This window comes from Cydia splendana, chromosome 2 (assembly GCF_910591565.1).
Source record: "Cydia splendana chromosome 2, ilCydSple1.2, whole genome shotgun sequence".
NCBI lineage: Eukaryota > Metazoa > Arthropoda > Insecta > Lepidoptera > Tortricidae > Cydia > Cydia splendana.
The window spans coordinates 26537916-26556649 of record NC_085961.1 but is presented as its reverse complement, the minus strand read 5'-3'; the positions used below and the strand labels follow the sequence as shown (position 1 = coordinate 26556649).

At 38.6% G+C, this 18734-nt stretch overlaps 2 protein-coding genes across 4 annotated transcripts in view; one reads left to right on the top strand and one right to left on the bottom strand.

Annotated features, from left to right (window-relative positions):
- The window catches only part of LOC134806080 (phenylalanine--tRNA ligase beta subunit), a 33723-nt gene extending 24898 nt beyond the window's left edge, over window positions 1–8825 (bottom strand). The window contains exons 1-9 of the mRNA XM_063779348.1: window positions 8660–8825; window positions 8492–8547; window positions 7855–8009; window positions 6917–7073; window positions 6360–6536; window positions 5744–5923; window positions 5075–5244; window positions 4212–4367; window positions 1662–1794 (exon numbers count right to left, since the gene is read on the bottom strand). Coding sequence (XP_063635418.1) covers window positions 1662–1794; window positions 4212–4367; window positions 5075–5244; window positions 5744–5923; window positions 6360–6536; window positions 6917–7073; window positions 7855–8009; window positions 8492–8547; window positions 8660–8717 — 1242 coding nt within the window. The 5' untranslated portion in view covers window positions 8718–8825. The remainder of the gene's footprint in view (window positions 1–1661; window positions 1795–4211; window positions 4368–5074; window positions 5245–5743; window positions 5924–6359; window positions 6537–6916; window positions 7074–7854; window positions 8010–8491; window positions 8548–8659) is intronic.
- Window positions 1–18734, top strand: part of LOC134806074 (AN1-type zinc finger protein 6) — a 254528-nt gene that overhangs the window by 207301 nt on the left and 28493 nt on the right. The window contains exons 1-2 of one of the 3 annotated variants that reach the window (XM_063779341.1): window positions 12747–12870; window positions 17676–17786. The exons of 1 other annotated variant lie outside the window; for it this stretch is intronic. The gene's annotated coding sequence lies outside the window, so the exon portion shown is untranslated. Of the gene's footprint in view, window positions 1–12746; window positions 12871–17675; window positions 17814–18734 lie in introns of those variants that run through there. One more of the 3 variants, XM_063779339.1, reaches the window with a different exon arrangement.

Sequence of the window (18734 nt, the reverse complement as noted above, 5' to 3'; positions counted from 1 at the left end):
CTGCTGAGGCCGAAACACTGATTTATTTTTGAGATGAGAGATGGTTGTTGAGATTAATTTTCACGCCGAGTCGAGGGTTCGAGTTTTAGATAACAGACGAGTTTTAAAGAGCAGCCACTATTTTCAACGTATTTGCTCTGTGTATGACGCCACCTTGGCAGATGACTGACGAATACGATTGACAGTCGTCTATTAATTATGAAGATGTCGTTTCATGAATATTCACATTTTCCTTAGGTCGCGAGTTGTAGTCGCTTCTCTCGCCATGTCCTTCGTATCACTTATAGACATAACCAGTATGACTTGTGGAAACTTGTAGAGTCTAGAAAAGGAGGAGTTAAATTTAATGGAAAAAACATACAGTTTATTCGCTTTGCTGACGACATCGCTGCACTGGCATCTACATCAAAGCAGCTTGAAGAATTACTCAATGAAATGAACACAGTTTTTGACGAGTTTGGCCTAAAAATTAACATAAACAAAACTAAGATACTTATGACTTCAAAATAGACTTCGAAAAATACCTCAAGTACAGAGCAAAGACAAAACCCGATAATTTTAAATAATAGTACCATAGAACAGGTCAAATCATTTAAATATTTAGGCAGCATAATTACTAGTGACTCCAGATGTACACAGGATATAACTACCAGAATAGCGATGGCTAAAAAAGCTTTTAACACAAAAAAGTGCCTATTTAAAGCTTGAATAGCAGGCAATATACGAAAGAGGCTCATAAAAGTGTACATCTGGAGCATAGCACTGTACGGAAGCGAAACGTGGACAATGAGGCAACGTGATAGAGAAAGGCTGGAGGCTTTTGAGATGTGGTGCTGGCGTCGAATGGCAAAGGTCAGTTGGACGGAGAAGAAAACAAACGAAGAGGTTTTACGCATGGTAGGAGAGAAGAGGAGTTTGTTGAGAACCATTGAAAACAGAAGAGGAAAGATGCTTGGACACCTGATACGACACGACGAATTTATCAAAAATATCATTGAAGGGAGAGTTGAGGCAACGAGGCGGAGGGGGAGACCAAGGAGAACGTACATAGATCAAGTAAAGGAAAAGCTCAACGTCGTGTCGTATCAGGCTGTCAAGGAGAAGGCAGAGGACCGACATGCATGGAAATCGCTCCACCGACAAGAGTCTAACTCTTAAATAGATGATGATGAGTATGACTTGTACAGCCGCCATCAGATATATCAGAGCGGCCGAGGTGCTCAAATATATCTGAACAGTGGGTGTTCGCCTTGCCAATAGAGGCGGGTTCAGATATTTGTGAGCTCCTTGGCCGCCCAGATATATTTGATGGCGACTGTACAATAGGAATGGGAGAATCCTGAAAATATCATGGACGGATAGAGTAACTAACAAAAGAGTGCTGCAGTTAGTAAATAAAGAGGTCGAGTTTTTAAAAGACAGTCAAAAAACGCAAGCGACAGTACCTTGGTCATAGCATGCGAAACGAGAAGTATGAACTCCTTCAACTCATTATACAAGGAAAGATCCAAGGGAAAAGACCATCCGGACGAAGACGTAACTCAAACGGAGCACACGCTCATTATTCCGCGCAGCTGCTGTCTAAAGTTCGTATAGCCCTCACGATAGCCGACCTCCGGTAGGAGAAGGCACTGGAAGAAGAAGTACAATGGGATAGATACCAGGGTGAAGGTGAGCGCCTCGGTGTAGCCGGCGTGCGCGCACTCGTGCCGCAGCTGCTCGGCGAGCTTGTTGAGCGCGGCCTGGCCGCCCGCCGTGCTCACGTGCAGCGCCCGTCGCGGGATGTTGTTGTACCTGCCATGTCATCATATTCTTAAGGTTACGCTTGAATTTTCGGTAACAAGTTAGGGACGTTACATAACGGGGGGGCGTCCTGGTAGAATGTTCGCGATCCCATAGGACGCCTCCCCAAACGGCATATTGTGGGAAACGCCGGTGTGGTTTAGTGGGTAGGCTCCTCCCCTCTTTTCACAATTGAAAAGAGCTGGGAGGTGAGAGTCGCACATGTCCAACATACCCCCCATAATGGGCCCACCTGGGGTCCAGGGGGACGATGCGTAACAGCCACAAAACAAAGAAGTAATAGAAGTGAAACGTACGTCTATAGCGTGTGGCAAGATTAAGCCTTATTGTACTCAGTTTCACCACAGACTATTGTCAGTCGTGTGTCAATTCAGTATGGCGCTTATGAGATGTCAGATGTGAAAACGATTCCAGGAAAAATTAGAAATAATTACAAATATGCCGCGCTGCTCCATTTTGGAGTGTAAAAACACTAGCCGAACAAAAAATATTAGATATGGAGGCATTTTATATCATCGGTAAGTATTATTTCAAGTAATATTTCAATATTTTTTACATTTTCGGTTTCCGCAAGGATTTTTGGATTGTTTAGTGCAAAAATCAAATTTATATAAATGAGATAAGGTTGATATCTACTTAGCGTCAAAGTCATGTACGGGTGCGCTACTCAGCCACAGTGCGAGGACCGTATCAAAAATGTTATCGATGTCGATGTTCGTATAAATCCACAGTTCGGTTTGTTTATGTTCATACAAACATGTTCTTAATAATTTATTTTTGTTTTGCCTCTGGATGATCATATCGAAAAAGTCGTTGCTTATGCACATTTTATATTATGTACAAAATATGTTCTTACTTATTTATTGCTATTCAATGGATTATTTGATTTAAAGTTTTTCTTATAGTATTGCATCTATGGATACATATTTGTCAATTTTGGTGAGTAGGTAAGGTGTCAGTTTTAAGCTGTCACATAATTTTACTGCCGGGTATTTGCTGGCCAGTCTAAAGCCCGCTCCACACTCTTGGACAAATCTTAAAGCGGTCTTCACATTCGACCTTTGACTAGACTTTTGACACTCGTTTGACCCATATCGTTTCAATATTTAGTATTTGACGTATCTCATTGTTCGAATACGGCTGTAAAGTCTCCTCTCGGAGTTGGACGGTCAGATGACAGTCTCTTTTGTAAAAAAGAGTGCATAAGCCAATTCTTGTGATAAGTTTACAAGCAGACCCCAGGCTCCGTGCCTGACGGGGGCCGGCTTACGGGCCGTGGCAAATAGCCGGAACAACGCTAGGAAGAAAGAAGATGATGGTTGCGCGACATGTAGCACGTAACTGAGGACGCGGACATCACGCGGGGTGTGCTAAGGAGTAACAGTTTTTATTATATACTCGCTTACAGTTATATGCGTGGTTGGTGGCTTGATTACTTTCAATGCGAGCATTTTTTTATTAAAAAGTAAGTAGGTACCTAATCGTCGCCAGAAAATATAGTAATACATATGTATAAAAAACCTGAGTAGTTTACGTGTACACTAATCATTAATAAGCGTTTATCGATATCACACCGAATCATGCACATCCCTATCGCATGTGTCAACCTCATAGTCGAATATTTTATCCTATCGCATTCACTCTTGGAAAAGCCATGCAAGTGTAAAAGCAATAGAGCATAAATGTCAATTTACAAAAATAAAAATCGTAGTGCAATTTCAACATAATTTTCTTTGCTGTAAAGTTCAAATTATTGAGATGGGCGAGGGCTCATAATCCTTTTCGAAATAAGAAAATATGGCCAATTTTTGTGACAGCGTTTTGGCGACATAGGTTTCCATACTAATCCAGGCACATGCCGTTTCCCGTCAGAGCGCGGCGCGCTCATTCTTTCTTCCGTTTCTTTCTAACAGCACTCCCACATCGACAAAAAAAAGGGACATTACATAAATGTAAAGTCTGGCAAACCAATTTGCCAGCAGAAAAGGCGCGAAATTAATAATTTCTACAGAATATCGATTTTTAGTGAACATATTTTTTTTTATTTGTCGCCTTTTTTGACAGAATTGGTTTGCCTTGCCATAGCGTAAGTAATAAGTTGAAACCCAGCTACGTGAGGCGATCGCAGACGACACGCGCCGCGTCACGACTGGTTTCTATGTATTTCTATGAAATACCATTCGAACTCAGCGACACGAATGTGACATATACATAGTATGTATCGTATTAAAAGAGCCATCCATAGTAAAGGGGTCTTCAAACTTTTGATCCCAGGTCCACCACCAGGCCTCTGCTTTGATTTTATGCATTTTGGGTCTATTCCCGGGCGGTGTCCAAACTTCTCCTTCGTCCTCTCCTGCACCGTATAAAAGTAATACAAACACATAAGTACATATACAAAACATTACCCGTAAGCGATGGCGATGTCCTCGTACAAGTCGCAGGCGTGGATGACGTCGTGGCGGGAGGGCGGCACGCTGACGTGCAGCAGCGCCGGCTCGGGCTCGTGCGTGGTGGGCAGACACATGCGCGACAGAAGCGCCGCTAGCTTGTCGCCGCTCTCACTGAAAATCCATATGGAAAATGTTAATGTTATAAATACACTACGCCGATTTTAACGCAATTTTAAAAGATTAATTGCCATTAATAACTATAATTAGGTATAGTTAAACAAATAAGGCTAAAAACTAATGTACAACAGCCTAATTTTATTGGTGTTCCATTCCATATCAAAATTGTCCAAACCGGGACACTTAAGTACATTTTGCTTGTCAATACTAATATTTTCATAAGTCTATGTATAAGATAGGACAATTTAAAATTTCCCCTGAAAGGAAATCGAACAGACAAACTCGGTACTACCTGAGTAGAGCAGCAGGTACAACTAACTCGTAAATATAAAATAATAGATTCAAAGACCAACCTGGAAGCGCTGGTAGCCTAGCGGTAAGAGCATGCGACTTTCAATCCGGAGGTCGCAGGTTCAAACCCCAGCTCGTACCAATGAGTTTTTCGGAACTCATGTACGAAATATCATCTGATATTTGCCAATCGCTTATCGGTGAAGGAAAACATCGTGAGGAAATAGGTCTAATCCCAATAAGGCCTGGTTTCCCCTCTGGGTTCGAAGGTTAGATGGTAGTCGCTTTCGTAAAAACTAGTGCCTACGTCAAATCATGGGATTAGTTGTCAAGCGGACCCCAGGCTGAGCCGTGGCAAAAAAGAAACCGGGATAACGCGAGGAAGAAGAAGAAGAGATTCAAAGACCAACCTGATACCAATATAATTATTAGCTTTATCCACACTAATGGTTTCTTCTCTCGTCTCCATCTTTGGGTAGAGCTCGTAGGTGCCATCGGGTGCATACACCTTGCACTGCTGCACTTGGAACTTGCAGTAGGGAGCGAATAAGCACACTATGGTGTCCAGTACCACTTTAGCCTAGAATTTAAATTGTATTTGGATTATAGATTTAGAGTGACCAAGTAATATGACAAAAACATTTTGGTAAAATATAAAAGCGAATTATGAGGGAACAGATGAACATACGTACATACATACCGGTCAAAATCATAACCCTCTTTTTGCGTTGCCGTAGTCGGGTAAAAAACGCTTATAATCGTACTAATAAAATGGGGTTCTTTTGCGACATGTTCTTTGACCCGGACACAAGAGGTTGTAAAATAACTTGAATTTAATACCAGGTACCTGGAGGCAGGCGTGGCTCACTCCGCGATTTTCGCAACAAGTAGCTACAAGTACATCCGTCCCGCACCAATTTTGGCGGCTAGCCATAGGCCGCGCGTGGCGCTTGCGCCACCTAGCGGTTATATCTGTCCTAATCGTAACAGACGCGTTTTGTTAGAGAGTGAATCTTCTGTACCTAGTACTATAATTTACTCTGTGCCGGAGGTACGAGTAAGAGAAGGTATGTAAGTACCTTAGTCAAGTCCGTGGCGGTGCACTCGATGAAGACATTCTTGGTGTTGAGCGTGATCTTGGAGTGATCGCCGTTGATGATGGGCGGCATGGACAACACCACGCCGTGCTTGTCTTTGATGACCGGGTACACCGGGCTGTCGCGGATGATGGGTAGATACTGCTTCAGCTGAGCGTGGCTCTGGAATTGATGAGATAAAAATTGGTAAAAATTGTCCAATTCAATAGTCGCTGTCATCTCCTGTATGGTGTCCAGTGCCCTGTTTATCAAAAGCTTGTAACTTGTAATACAAGTGGAAGTCCCTTTCTAACAAAAGCTGTCAAAAAGGGACTTCCACTTGTATTACAAGTTACAAGCTTTTGATAAACAGGGCACAGGTCGTGGCTGCTGATGGCCACCAGCTTCCACTTGTGTCTGATATTCTGGTTAATTTTTTGAAAGTGTTCTAATATTAGGTACACTTACGGAATACAACTCCATAAGCTCAGTCGCTGTCATCTCCTGCCCTGTATGGTGTCCAGGTCGTGGCTGCCGATGGCCAGGAGCGTCCACTTGTGTCTGATATTCTGGTTAATTTGTTGAGTGTTCCAATATTAGTAATATTAGGTACACTTACGGAATACAACTCCATTAACTCAGTCGCTGTCATCTCCTTCTGTTGGTTGAGTGCCTTGAACTTGATATCAGCTGGTGGTAGCGCGTCGTACACGAACGGCCCTTGTATGGTGTCCAGGTCGTGAGTGCCGATGGCCACCAGAGTTCGCTTGCGGCAGATGTTCTGGTGCAATTTGTCCTGATAGGAAATAATATTGTATGTTTTTAAGGAAAAGTAGATTGTCTTGCGAGTAAGGCAAAATAAGGCTTCAGGAAACAATCTAATCTTCTGTAATTTTCTTGAAATGTATTTTTCATTTACTTAGAAGCACTTGTAAGTAATTGACCATATCCCTACTAATAGTACAGTCAGCAGCAGAAGTTGTTAAACGGGCAAGGTGTTCAAAATTACCTTGACGCGCTCTTTTTCTCTTAACAATAAAGTCGCGTCAAGATCATTTTGAACACATCGCCCGCTTAGCAACTATTGCTGCTGACTGTACTAATATTATAATCAGACATCGTAAATTTTATAGCATTTTTGGTGCAGCGGAGTGGTGTTAACTTAAGACTTGTTACCTGCAAGTCAATGAAGCTGTCGTAGGACGCCTTGGTGAAGTGAATGCCCTTGAGCACGGCGGCCACGGCGTAAGGCCGGATCTGTGCGGTGCTCGGCGTCAGGTGCAGCGAGTGACAGTCCTCGTATTTCGTCAAGTGGTATTGAGGTGATTCTTTTCTGAAATGCCGGGATTATTTTATTTAATAGTTTCCTCGTACGCGGATTTGCGGGCATTAATGAGCTTGACTAATTTCTGCAACTAAGCGCTCGTATCGGAACGTGGATAGCGTATGACGAAATTATTGACGACCAGTGTGGCCTAGTGGGTAGTGACTACTAGTGACCCTGCCTGTGAAGCCGATGGTCCTGGGTTCGAATCCCGGTACGGGCATTTGTGTGATGAACACAAATATTTGTTATCGAGTCATGGGTGTATCACTATGTATATAAGTATGTATTTATCTATATACATATGTATATCGTCGCCTAGCACCCATAGTACAAGCTTTGCTTAGTTTGGGGCTAGGTTGATCTGTGTAAGATGTCCCGTGATATTTATTTATTTATTAAAATAAACTCGAGGCACTAGAGAGGTTAATATATTGTGGCGTTATAAATCAGTTTAAATTTTCTACACACCTGGAAACACCAAGCAATTTAACATATTAACTGCCAGCGATCCGCTATAGGCGGGTTTTCGTTCATAGGCACTTTTCTCTACAAAGCAAAAAACCTGTGTTATCTAACGTAGTGCATAAATCACGCTGGCAGTGAATGTGTTAAAGAAGATTTAGAAAGTACTTACTTACTGATTTTTTAAAACAAAGAGATAATTCTTAACATAACCTGATTAATGACAGGACTGAGTATTTTTTTATAAGCTATAGGCTATAAGCTATAAGCCTATTTTCATATTAAGATTCCTTTTAGAATTGCCAGACACCAATGCAAAACTTACTTTTTTTGGAACACCAGCAAACCATTGACCAGTCCCTCAAGACACAGAAGGTCATATCTGTTAGCCGGGATGTCTATGCGGTAGAGGACTTCTTCTGACACACCGGCTCCTGCCTGGTCGCCTTGCTCTTTCATTAACATCTGCTTCTCTGTTGTCTGAAAATGAAGTTGAAAATTCAAGGTCTTAATTTTATCCTTGTATGGCCCAAAGCAGTTTTTGTGTTTTTAAATTGTCTTCTATGTCGGGACCTACGAGGCTAAGTTACAACCCGGTAACATTGTTAAATAAAAGTCTACTGGCTCCTAAGTCTATTAAACCGCAGCCTGCGTGTTCAGATATTGTGATCACCTTGGCTGCTCCGATATATCTGATGGCGATTGTACGTCGGCAGTAGAAGTTGCTAAGCGGGCGAGGTGTTCAAAATGATCTTGACGCAACTTGATTGTTAAGCGAATAAGAGCGTGTCAAGGTGATTTTGAACACCTCGCCCGCTTAGCCACTTCTGCTGCTGACTGTACCTACCGAAATTAAAAAAAGGTAATAAAACGTGTTGTTTTCTTGTTATATTTTGCCTTGATTAAACGCAAAAACGCTCTCTATTCTATTGTAAACATAGAAAAGGTGATTAAATACTTACGACTTCGTCAAGTTCTAATCCAAACTCAAAACATAGGCCTTGGAACTCATCATCAGCTGTAAAATAAATTGTATGTTACTGTTAGTAAACTAGTTACTTGTTAATAATAAAGGCAAAGAGAATTTGAAATTGATAAAAGTAACATTTCGCCAAGTTAGTGGATCTTACTGTAAGTCTTTCCAAGTGCCGCGAATAGCGAATCACGTTTAACGGATATCGTTGGCATATTGTCCAAGTTATTAAAATTATACTACAAATAATAAACACAAGATATTTGAACTACTTCACTGTTTTATTCCACTAGAGATAGGTTAACCAGCACAGTTGAGCACAGTACACGGTAAAAGTACACGTCTTTGTGACACTTGGTGACACTGACGTGAGGTGAGTGACAGTGACAGGAGACAGCTGTCGTTCACGGAGTATCCAAATTATTTTTTTCAGATTTATTATGAATTTTATTGTATGAAAATAAGTTATATTTAGTATGATTTAGTTAAAGCAACATCTGCATATTTTCAAAGATTGTCAATCATGTTCATATAAAATTATAAATCATTGAACTTTTTTTAAATGGTAGTAGGTTTAGTGTTACCATATGACCTACTATAAATTCTACCACATTTGAAAATGTTTACAGTTTATGATTGAGTGACTTGCCTTTTCCACAACATAACATAATACCATCATTAAAAACAACTAATAGATCGCTCAAAACTCGGATCCTCAACTTCTTTGGACACGTGTCTCGGCGAGACGGAACATCCATAGAACGTCTGTTTGTGCAAGGAAGAGTGGGAGGTGACAGGGCTAGAGGATGATCGCCAATGAGATGGACCGACCAAATCAAAATCAGTGTATCGGCCACAGTAATGCCGGCTACACACGTAACTATAAATCGTAGCGATTAATCTGTGCAGTCCGATTTGCGCAGTTTTATCTACCGTGTATATGACAAATCGTTGTCGATTATCGTTAATCGGTGGCAGTTGCAAATTATATTAATTAAATCGTTGTCGATGCGTTTGCATAGTTTTATCGTTACGTGTGGATGGTGATCGCTCATTTCGGCAGTAGTTCACGTATTTATAGCTCGCTTGTGTGCGCACGTTCATTTTTCAAGTAAATAATGAAAAATATAAAAATGAATCCATATTTCCCTTGGTCACGGCATGACGCGTGAACAGCTGGACCAATTTCGCTAATTCTTTTTGCCTTATGTTTGTTATTGTCAGGAGAAGGTTCTTATGAGAGAAAAAAAAAATAAGAAAGTTGCGCGGAACATTAAACAATGTAAGAAAACTTAACTATCATATTAACTTTGATGACATGGATGACATGTTTCTTGCGTGAGCTTCTGCGGAGAACTGACGATCGACGCCGATATCGGAGGCGTGTGGAGCAGGTGTGGAGGCACTAGGAACCTTCGATTTATCTGCACAGTCTGAAATCGCTACGATATAATAGTTACGTGTGTAGCCAGCAGAAGCGAGTCACTCAAAAGTGTACATATATATACATAATGGCCATGACCATGCTGTAATGTAAAGAGTGTAACGAAGGAGAAGAAGAATAGATCGCTTTGAACTGGAGCAATCCAGGTCCAAAAGAAATTGCCTATAGAATAAAGCGATATGCAGACGGGCCAGACGGGATGATCAAATCGACCGATTTGATCAGAAATGAAACTGGCGTCAATCTCCAATTTAATCATATATATATTATTAGATATTAGAGAAAATGTGACGTCCCACGGTCAAAGGTACCTTATGGCGGGTATGGAGTTATGCATACCCCAGTAATCTACAATAGATAAACTATCAATAACACAAAAGATCAACCTTCTAGGTTGCGTAGTTACAGAGATATGATTTTTTGAAAATAATGTTGTGAAATGAGCAACTTTACGATAGAGAAGTTTTAAGTTTAGCCGCCTAAAAAACTATGTTCCTGAAGTAAGTTACATAGTTGACTACAAATAATAATACCTTATATATCTGAGATTTGAAAAATATTGCGACTTGTTCTGTAATGCAAATAGAAACTTTTGATATCGACTGATTTATGTGTATACTAACCAATCTCTTGAAAATAAAGTTTTATTTCATTTTCACGATTGATTGCAATGAGCTCTCAAGATTTAAAATTTATCTATTAGAAAACGACACTGACAGACAGTTTAAGCAAAAAACAATACCGATTTAGAGGTGAAAATGTATTTTCTGACTTTTTCATATAAAATCACAAAAATGAATATTTTTACTTTTAATGTGACACACAATCAATTTTTCTGAGCACATATGAAAGAAATTCTGTCATTCAAATGAAATAAATCCTAAAACCCCAACTAAATACTATATTTAACCCCTTATGCCACTTTAAACTTACATAACAATAACAGTATTTGCTCCATACATTTACGAAAAGGTACCTTATGGAAATAAATCTAATAATACATCACTACAAAATATCAATCATATTACAGTTTATCTTTGATGAATAGAAAATATTAATTTACATTAAACTGCCCCAAATTTAATTAGTTCTTCGTCATAATAATCTTAAAAAATACCAATAATTTGTATGTAATGAAAAGGTACCTTGTGATTAAGTTACATGATGAGGCATGATGATGATGATGGAACAGTTAGGATAAACTAATAATATTTTGGGGTTAACCTGGTATAAATCGTCTATTTCTTATCAATAATATATTTCGGTTGCTATTGAAGATAAGCGGCATTGAGGTTCAATGACCTCAGATATTCCATAAGGTAATGCGTCGGGTATTGGCATTTTTCAGCAAACCAATGGCTGATTTACTGCATGCGACCAAACCAAATGAAGATTATTCTAGTTAAGAAAGACTTGACGAGAGTAACTTTGGTATAACAGCAGGCTACTTGGATTTGTGATGTCGGTCTATGTACGGTTATAATATTTGCGAGGCGCCCCAACCAGAACTGAAATTATCAAATTAGTTTTGCAGAATGCTAATACAGTTCTCTACCAAACTTCTTTTCCCGTATTGACTAGTTTTTTTGGGAATTTTCAATCTTTTTTCCATAAGGTACCTTTTCTACTAAACTCTGAGACGACATTACTAGACTTATAACTAACTTATAACAAAAATAAAAACAGGTAAACAAACGTTACGCATTAAGGTTTCAGATCACACAATAAAAAAAAATTGAGCATTTTTTCACCTCTTTACAAAACATTTCATATCTCCGAAACTAGAAACCCTCATAAGGTACCTTTTCCCGTGGAACGTCACAAATGCCTAAACGTTTACTAAAGTTGACAAGCCGATAATAATCGTTTGTAAGGGACAAACGATTATTATCGGCTTGTCAACTTTAGTAAACGTTTATGAATAAGGGGGTTAGTACAGTAGAATCCGCTTATAATGACATCGAAGGGAAGTGACAAACACGTCATACTAAGCGGATGTCATATAAAGCATAGTGTATTAACTTCTTGTTTTTGTTACTTTTTCCAAATTAATCTCAAATTCCTTTGCGAGAGATGAGTTTTATTAATCGTGTATCAATTATCCCGAGAATCAAAAGTAAAACAACTTATACGCCACGCACGCATCAAACGTTTCCCAATGAAAGACGTGGGGACGGCCACGAAAACCAGCGAATCGTCAGTATAACCGGACATAATTCCATAAAAATAGGATTTATAGGTCATAGTAAGCAATTTGTCACTATAAGCGAAGTCATCTTATCCGACTTTGTCACAAAGAATTTTATATGAAAACCAAACTTCGCACAGTAATTGCGTCATAGTAAGCGGTTGGTCAGTATATGCGGAGTCATAATAAAAGGATTCTACTGTAGTTTATGAACGACTAAACCACAAAATAGGCCAGACGTTTGTCTGATACGTAATTTTCAAGTGGTTTGTGGTCCTGGGATTGCCACAACAAATTGGGATATGGGGTTGACAAACTACTTGAATTTTCACTACGCTTTTCATTTGCTTTATCAGCGACTAATTTGGAGAATGAATTTTTGATCTAAGTATGTGATATATTAGTTTTATATTACTTACTTTTGATTTTATCACCTTAACGGGAAAAAATGTGGCCATCATTTGCTCAAATGCACCAAGCTAATAAAACTATGCGATCTATAGAAGATTGCGCCTATTTTTTTTATATCCCACATTTTTCTTCTGATAAAGTGGCTGTGCCAGAGTATATTTCTACTATTTCTTAAGATTCTACTATATAAAATAAGTATTTTTTGTAATGGTAACATTGTTTTGGTCACGTGATAAATTAGTCTGGTTTTGCAAACGGTGAGTGGAGTGCCTTGTCATCAGTCCTAAAAGTTTTTGGATGATTTTCTTTGGAATTCTTATGCAAAGTGAGTACTCTTTCAAAGAAAACCTTATAATAAGCATGCTTTAGTTTTTAGTGCTGTTTTTGTGGTGTTGTGTCTCGTGTTTTTGAATGACGAAATTGTACCTTGTTCCTTGACTAGTGATATGACGCCATTTTCTTCGTGAATGCCAATTATCTAAATTCTTCATTATTTCTTTGTTTCGATCATGTATTCTGTATTTATTGAGTGTTTTGTGTTATGTTTTTAGATATGTGTGCTAATACGGTTATTGTTACTTTGACCAAATACCTCATTAAAGAGAAGCAGTGCACTCGAGTCGTATTTTTTTGCCAGATAGTTCCCTTGTGAAGAAGGCGCAGTATCTTTCATTCTTTTGTGGTAATTGGTACATAATGGATTTTTAGTGGATTATTTTAAATGAGTTCCGTACTGATATTGTATTATAACTTAGTCCAAGGGATAAGCAAGTAGCAATAACTAGTGACATGACATACCCACTTTTTAAATACCCAACTTCCTGGTAAAAAAAACGTGCTGCACTCTAAACTGGTGCCTATTCACGAACTTTCCATTTGACCACCGTAAGGTTTTGGCACGTTTTGGACTGGAGAGAATATTGAGTGTTGCAATAACATGAATTTTTGGAAAGCCACAATGAGTAATGCAATTGAGTTTTAAATTTAGAGGTACCAAGGTATAATTGGATGTTATGGTGTTGGCTGAGATGGATATGATTTCCAGCATTAGGTGTGGAATTTATCCAATAAGATATATGTTTATTTGGTTTGATGACTCATTTCAAGGATCAGTAATTATAGTAATAAATGTGCTGTTGACAAGTTTTTATTCCTACTTGGTTTGAGTAGATATATCTTTTTGGACTTAAATGATGATGAGGTTTTTATGTTGTTTACTTGATTCCATTTGGTGAAATAGTATTATTTCTTGTCCTGCAAGGTGTAAGTGATCATTTAAATTATGTGTAGGTTTCACTGAATGATGTTCATTGATTACACAATGACATTATCATAATTAAACATTTTTAGTTGGATGTTTTGCAACTTGCAAGCTGCGGAACCTTGGGTGTTGCACTCACTATCCTCTTTATAAATTCATTTAATGAAGAGTTTAAAAATTTGTGCATACTTCTTATTGGTAGTTAATGGGTGACTTCCTTTACCAATGTTTTTTTATGGTCCCCTGTCTGTAGTGTGGACTTTTTGGACCATATTTATGTATTCATCTGTGCATGCTCCACCTATTAATAATTAACACTTTCAGCAATCAAGTGTCTTTCTGTAGTGTCATCAATATATCTGTCCTAAACATTGTTTCCAAAGTCAAAAATTTGCTTTGACTTATAGAGTTCCAGCATTAATAAGTTAAAAACCCCTAAGGGTTTATGATTTTTCATATATTTTGTATGAAATATCATGACATGGTATCCAGTCTGTGGGACATATTACACCTATGGAACTCAAGTTTTTGAAAATATGTACTTAATAGGTATCCTGCTTCTTAATTGTACCCACTTGTTAGTCTCAAAGTTCAGTTTATAATAATATTTAGTATGTATTATTGCTAACTTTTATCAATGTCACGGGATTAGTGTGCATGTTGACTTTGCTTTGTGTTTGGCAGATGCATCTTTATCTACACATTTTGGCTAACAAACTGGTGTAGTATGGCTCCTTTGCATGTAATATAAGTGTTAGTTTTTAATTTTTTAATTTAATTTATTTATTTGGGAAACATACAGCACATAATAAGGTAAAATATATAGTTGGAACATAAGCCAAAACAGTTTCCACTTATAGCTAATACAAAATTCCTTTGCTCTGGAGAAAAAAAAAATTAAGTATTTTGAATTTAGAAGTTGGTTTAACAGTAACATTCAGCAAATAAGATATTCTACAAGAACAATAAAAAAATATAAAAAATAGTTAAATTAGTCCTACCTAGTACTAACTTCCTATTTAACCTACACCATAGGTTAGTTGAGTAGAGTAATTTAACCTTTCAATATGGGTCAACAAATAATATGTAGTATTTGAATGGCACAGTTGTTGAAAAGATATCTTTGAACTTTGCACCTTACTCCTTTGTAATAAGACAAAAAATGTAAACTAGTCTTTGACATTGACTGTACGGTATCATTGTTAACTTGTTCTTTTTTAGGTACAATGTGCTTATTCTTGTTTATCAGCTGACCTATATTGTTTGGTCAGGGTACTGTGAGTTTCTAGAAACCACAAAAGTAGATTGTTGAGGTAATATCGGCTTTTTATCAGTAAATGTGTGCTAGTAGCATGTAATAAATACATGGCAACTATTTGATGTGGTATTGTTTCATATATTATACTTACCCATAATAAAGGTTCATTTATTGTATTAGATGTGTAATTTGTATTATTATGAGTCCTTATTTGGGAGTGCTATATGAGCCTGTACTGCAAAATCAAAGAGGCTCAAATGCTTTCAGCAAATAAGAGGCACATGTTTAGTGCTATATGAGCCTGTACTGCAAAATCAAAGAGGCTCAAATGCTTTCAGCAAATAGGAGGCACATGTTTAGTTAGGATTAACTAAAGCAAATAAAGACATGTACACAAGAATATCATACAAAAACACAGGATTGAGCATTTGCACTAAATGAGTCAAAGTTGAGACATCCCCAAGATGTAAAAAATAGATGTAAAGTAAATGTAGGACATATATTTATTAGAATTATGTAGTAACAAACAAAAAAAAACCGGGCAAGTGCGAGTCGGATTCGCGCACGAAGGGTTCCGTACCATAATGCAAAAAAAAAACGGAAAAAAAGTGCAAAAAAAAAAAACGGTCACCCATCCAGGTACTGACCACGTCCGACGTTGCTTAACTTTGGTCAAAAATCACGTTTGTTGTATGGGAGCCCCATTTAAATCTTTATTTTATTCTGTTTTTAGTATTTGTTGTTATAGCGGCAACAGAAATACATCATCTGTGAAAATTTACTGTCTAGCTATCACGTTTCGTGAGATACAGCCTGGTGACAGACAGACGGTCGGACGGACGGACAGCGAAGTCTTAGTAATAGGGTCCCGTTTTACCCTTTGGGTACGGAACCCTAAAAACACATCCAAATTGAGAACCTCCTCTTTTTGAAATCTTGAAGTTGGTTAAAAATGCAAAGTAATTAACAAGAGTAGTGACAGTGACATTAACATTACATTGAGTTAATTACATCCACTAAATTATACGTATTACGAGTATCATTTATCAGACTCGTAGAAAATTTGCATTGCATTTAATGATTTTAATGTCCAAAGTACCTACTGTTCCCGAAAAATATCTCTTGCTATTTTTTACTTGATTGTGTTACCCTACTTATTAATGATGCTGCTGCTATACAATATATTCTGTTTGACCTAAATCATCTTTCATTTGCGTCACGTTATGTGAAATGAAATATAGTTACGTATATCCAGCCTAATTATATTTCTGTACCTACATCGATAACGCGGAACAAATCCATTTGTACGAATAACACCAGAAATAGCGTATTAATCTCTCCGAATCGATAGAAAATGCTAATGCTCTCACATTTTAACTTTGCAAGCTTTCTTTACTGTCGTGTATTCGTGATCACGACTTAGCACGTAACTCGAGCAATATGTTCATAATTAGTATAAGCAAATAACTAGGTACGTGTCCACGTAAATTTTGTTCAGCTCACGTCGTTAATTTTAGAAAATAATTAAGAAGATTAGCAAAGGAACATGTTTTAGTAGATGCCACTCTCACGGTTGTTTCTGCTTTTTGTTTTTGGGTTGCCTATCTTATCCCAAAAATGTTGAATAAAAGGCAAGCCGACTAAGCTGAAACGGAGAGTGACATTCTGCAATTGGCATACGGTGAAGGTACGGTACGGAATCGCAGTGACGTTCCGTAAGCGTCACGATTTTATCGCATGCTCTCCACACCGCTGCTCAAAAGCCTCAAAATACGCTGACGCATCGTAGTTTCACATAAGACACGTCACGGCGTATACGATGCGTCAGCGTATTGTGAGCAGCGGTGTGGAGAGCATACAGTAAAGTCGTGAGTTTACGGCACTGCGATTCTACACCGTCAGCTTATTTGAGCAGCGGTGTGGAGGGCATGGGATAAAATCGTGACGCTTACGGCACGTCACTGCGTTTCTGTACCGTCACCGTATTTTGAGCTGCGTTGTGGCCGATTCTATTCTCAAGAGCCTACGACATATAAACACATACGTTGCATTTCTGCGACAAAATTATCGCACGACAAAAAATCGTAGTGCGCGCTTGGCCTTACTTAGTCGTGGTTGTTGCTATTGTAAGTCTTAAAGTATACAGGATGTTAAATCCAATGGGGCTGTGAAGGAAAATCATTATAGGTTCAGGTTTTCCCTCACTGCCCCATTTGGATTTATTTTTGTATGATATATTTTCCTTATTAGCATGAGATCCCTTTTACATAGATAAAACTCCAAAATACGTCATTTTCCTGTGATCCTTACTGCAATATTGCTGTTCCATACAATCACTATTAGCATTATTAATGTTTGCACAATAATACGAACTACGATTTTTTTTCTCTTAGGTTTAGATTCTTCAAATGGAGTAGTGTAGAGTTGTAGACCATCAGGATTAATCACACTATACGATCTATTCAGTATAATATTGGGCACAGAGATGCAAGAGTGCAGGTTTGATAAATTAGTTGGCATTTACATATTTGGGTCGTGTAGGTTATCCTGGGTCTTCCCTTTCCTTGTAACTAACTTATTGCAGAATGTATATTGTATGTCCTGTCCCTAGGTGGTGTAACCATTCATTGTGATGCCGGTGGATGCTGACCTCAACTGCACAGACGTGGTGTCACCTGGCTGTGAGCTAAAGGGTCTGCGCACTTGGAAAGACATTTGTCTGGTACGGAATTCACTTTTTCAACATCAGGTACGTACGCGTCACCTCACCGCTACAGCTGGACTTTCCAGTGAAGCGACTCTGGTATCAATAGAGCGGCAATACTGGCGAGGCGATACATATAAGTAGCTACTAGGGATTATGCTTAGCAGTGCACGTCATCTGCTGATATGATTCAAGTAAACAACGCTCGGCTGAACCAAAATATCGCTGTTAAAACGTTCGCATTTTTTTTTGTATGGGAAGTTTCATAGTACATTCGCCATCAGATATATCGGAGTAGCCAAGGTGCTCACAAATATCTGAACACGCCTCTAATGTCAAGGCGTTAAGTGCGTGTTCAGATATTTTTGAGCACCTAGGCCGCTTCGATATATCTGATGGCGACTGTACCTTCTCTGCTAGGTCTTGGTACAAGAACTGGTTCTTAAGGTCGGTTGGTCACCATTAAAACGTTCCCCGAGTTATATTGTGTGGGAAATTCATAGAACACTGTCAGTGGCATTGATCAGTCCGTCAATTGGTTGGTGCCGTCAAATGGCTTTTAACAAACTGTGGACACGAAAAAATCTGGCCATTGCTTTGATATACACAAATTCTAAAGATAGATTTACAAAAAGTGCCGTTTGTAATCCACATTCATTGGGCCGATGGCGCTTTCGCGCGGAGTCGTTTTGCTGTAAAGTCCAGTTTAGCATTCATTCGATGCGTTGTTACAAAAAAATCACATCACCATTACCTGCTATCATCTCATTAAACCTAACTTGTCATATTATAATGATTAGATTACGCTATCTTCGTGAGCATGGGATCTGTGTATGTCTTAAGCAGTGCTTAATTTTGTCTGCAATTTACCCATAATAGACATGGCACACAGACAAAACAGCTCATTTCCGTAGTGTTGGTGGTGGTTAAAGGATGTCCCATAAATAACGCTAGATTTGAATTTAA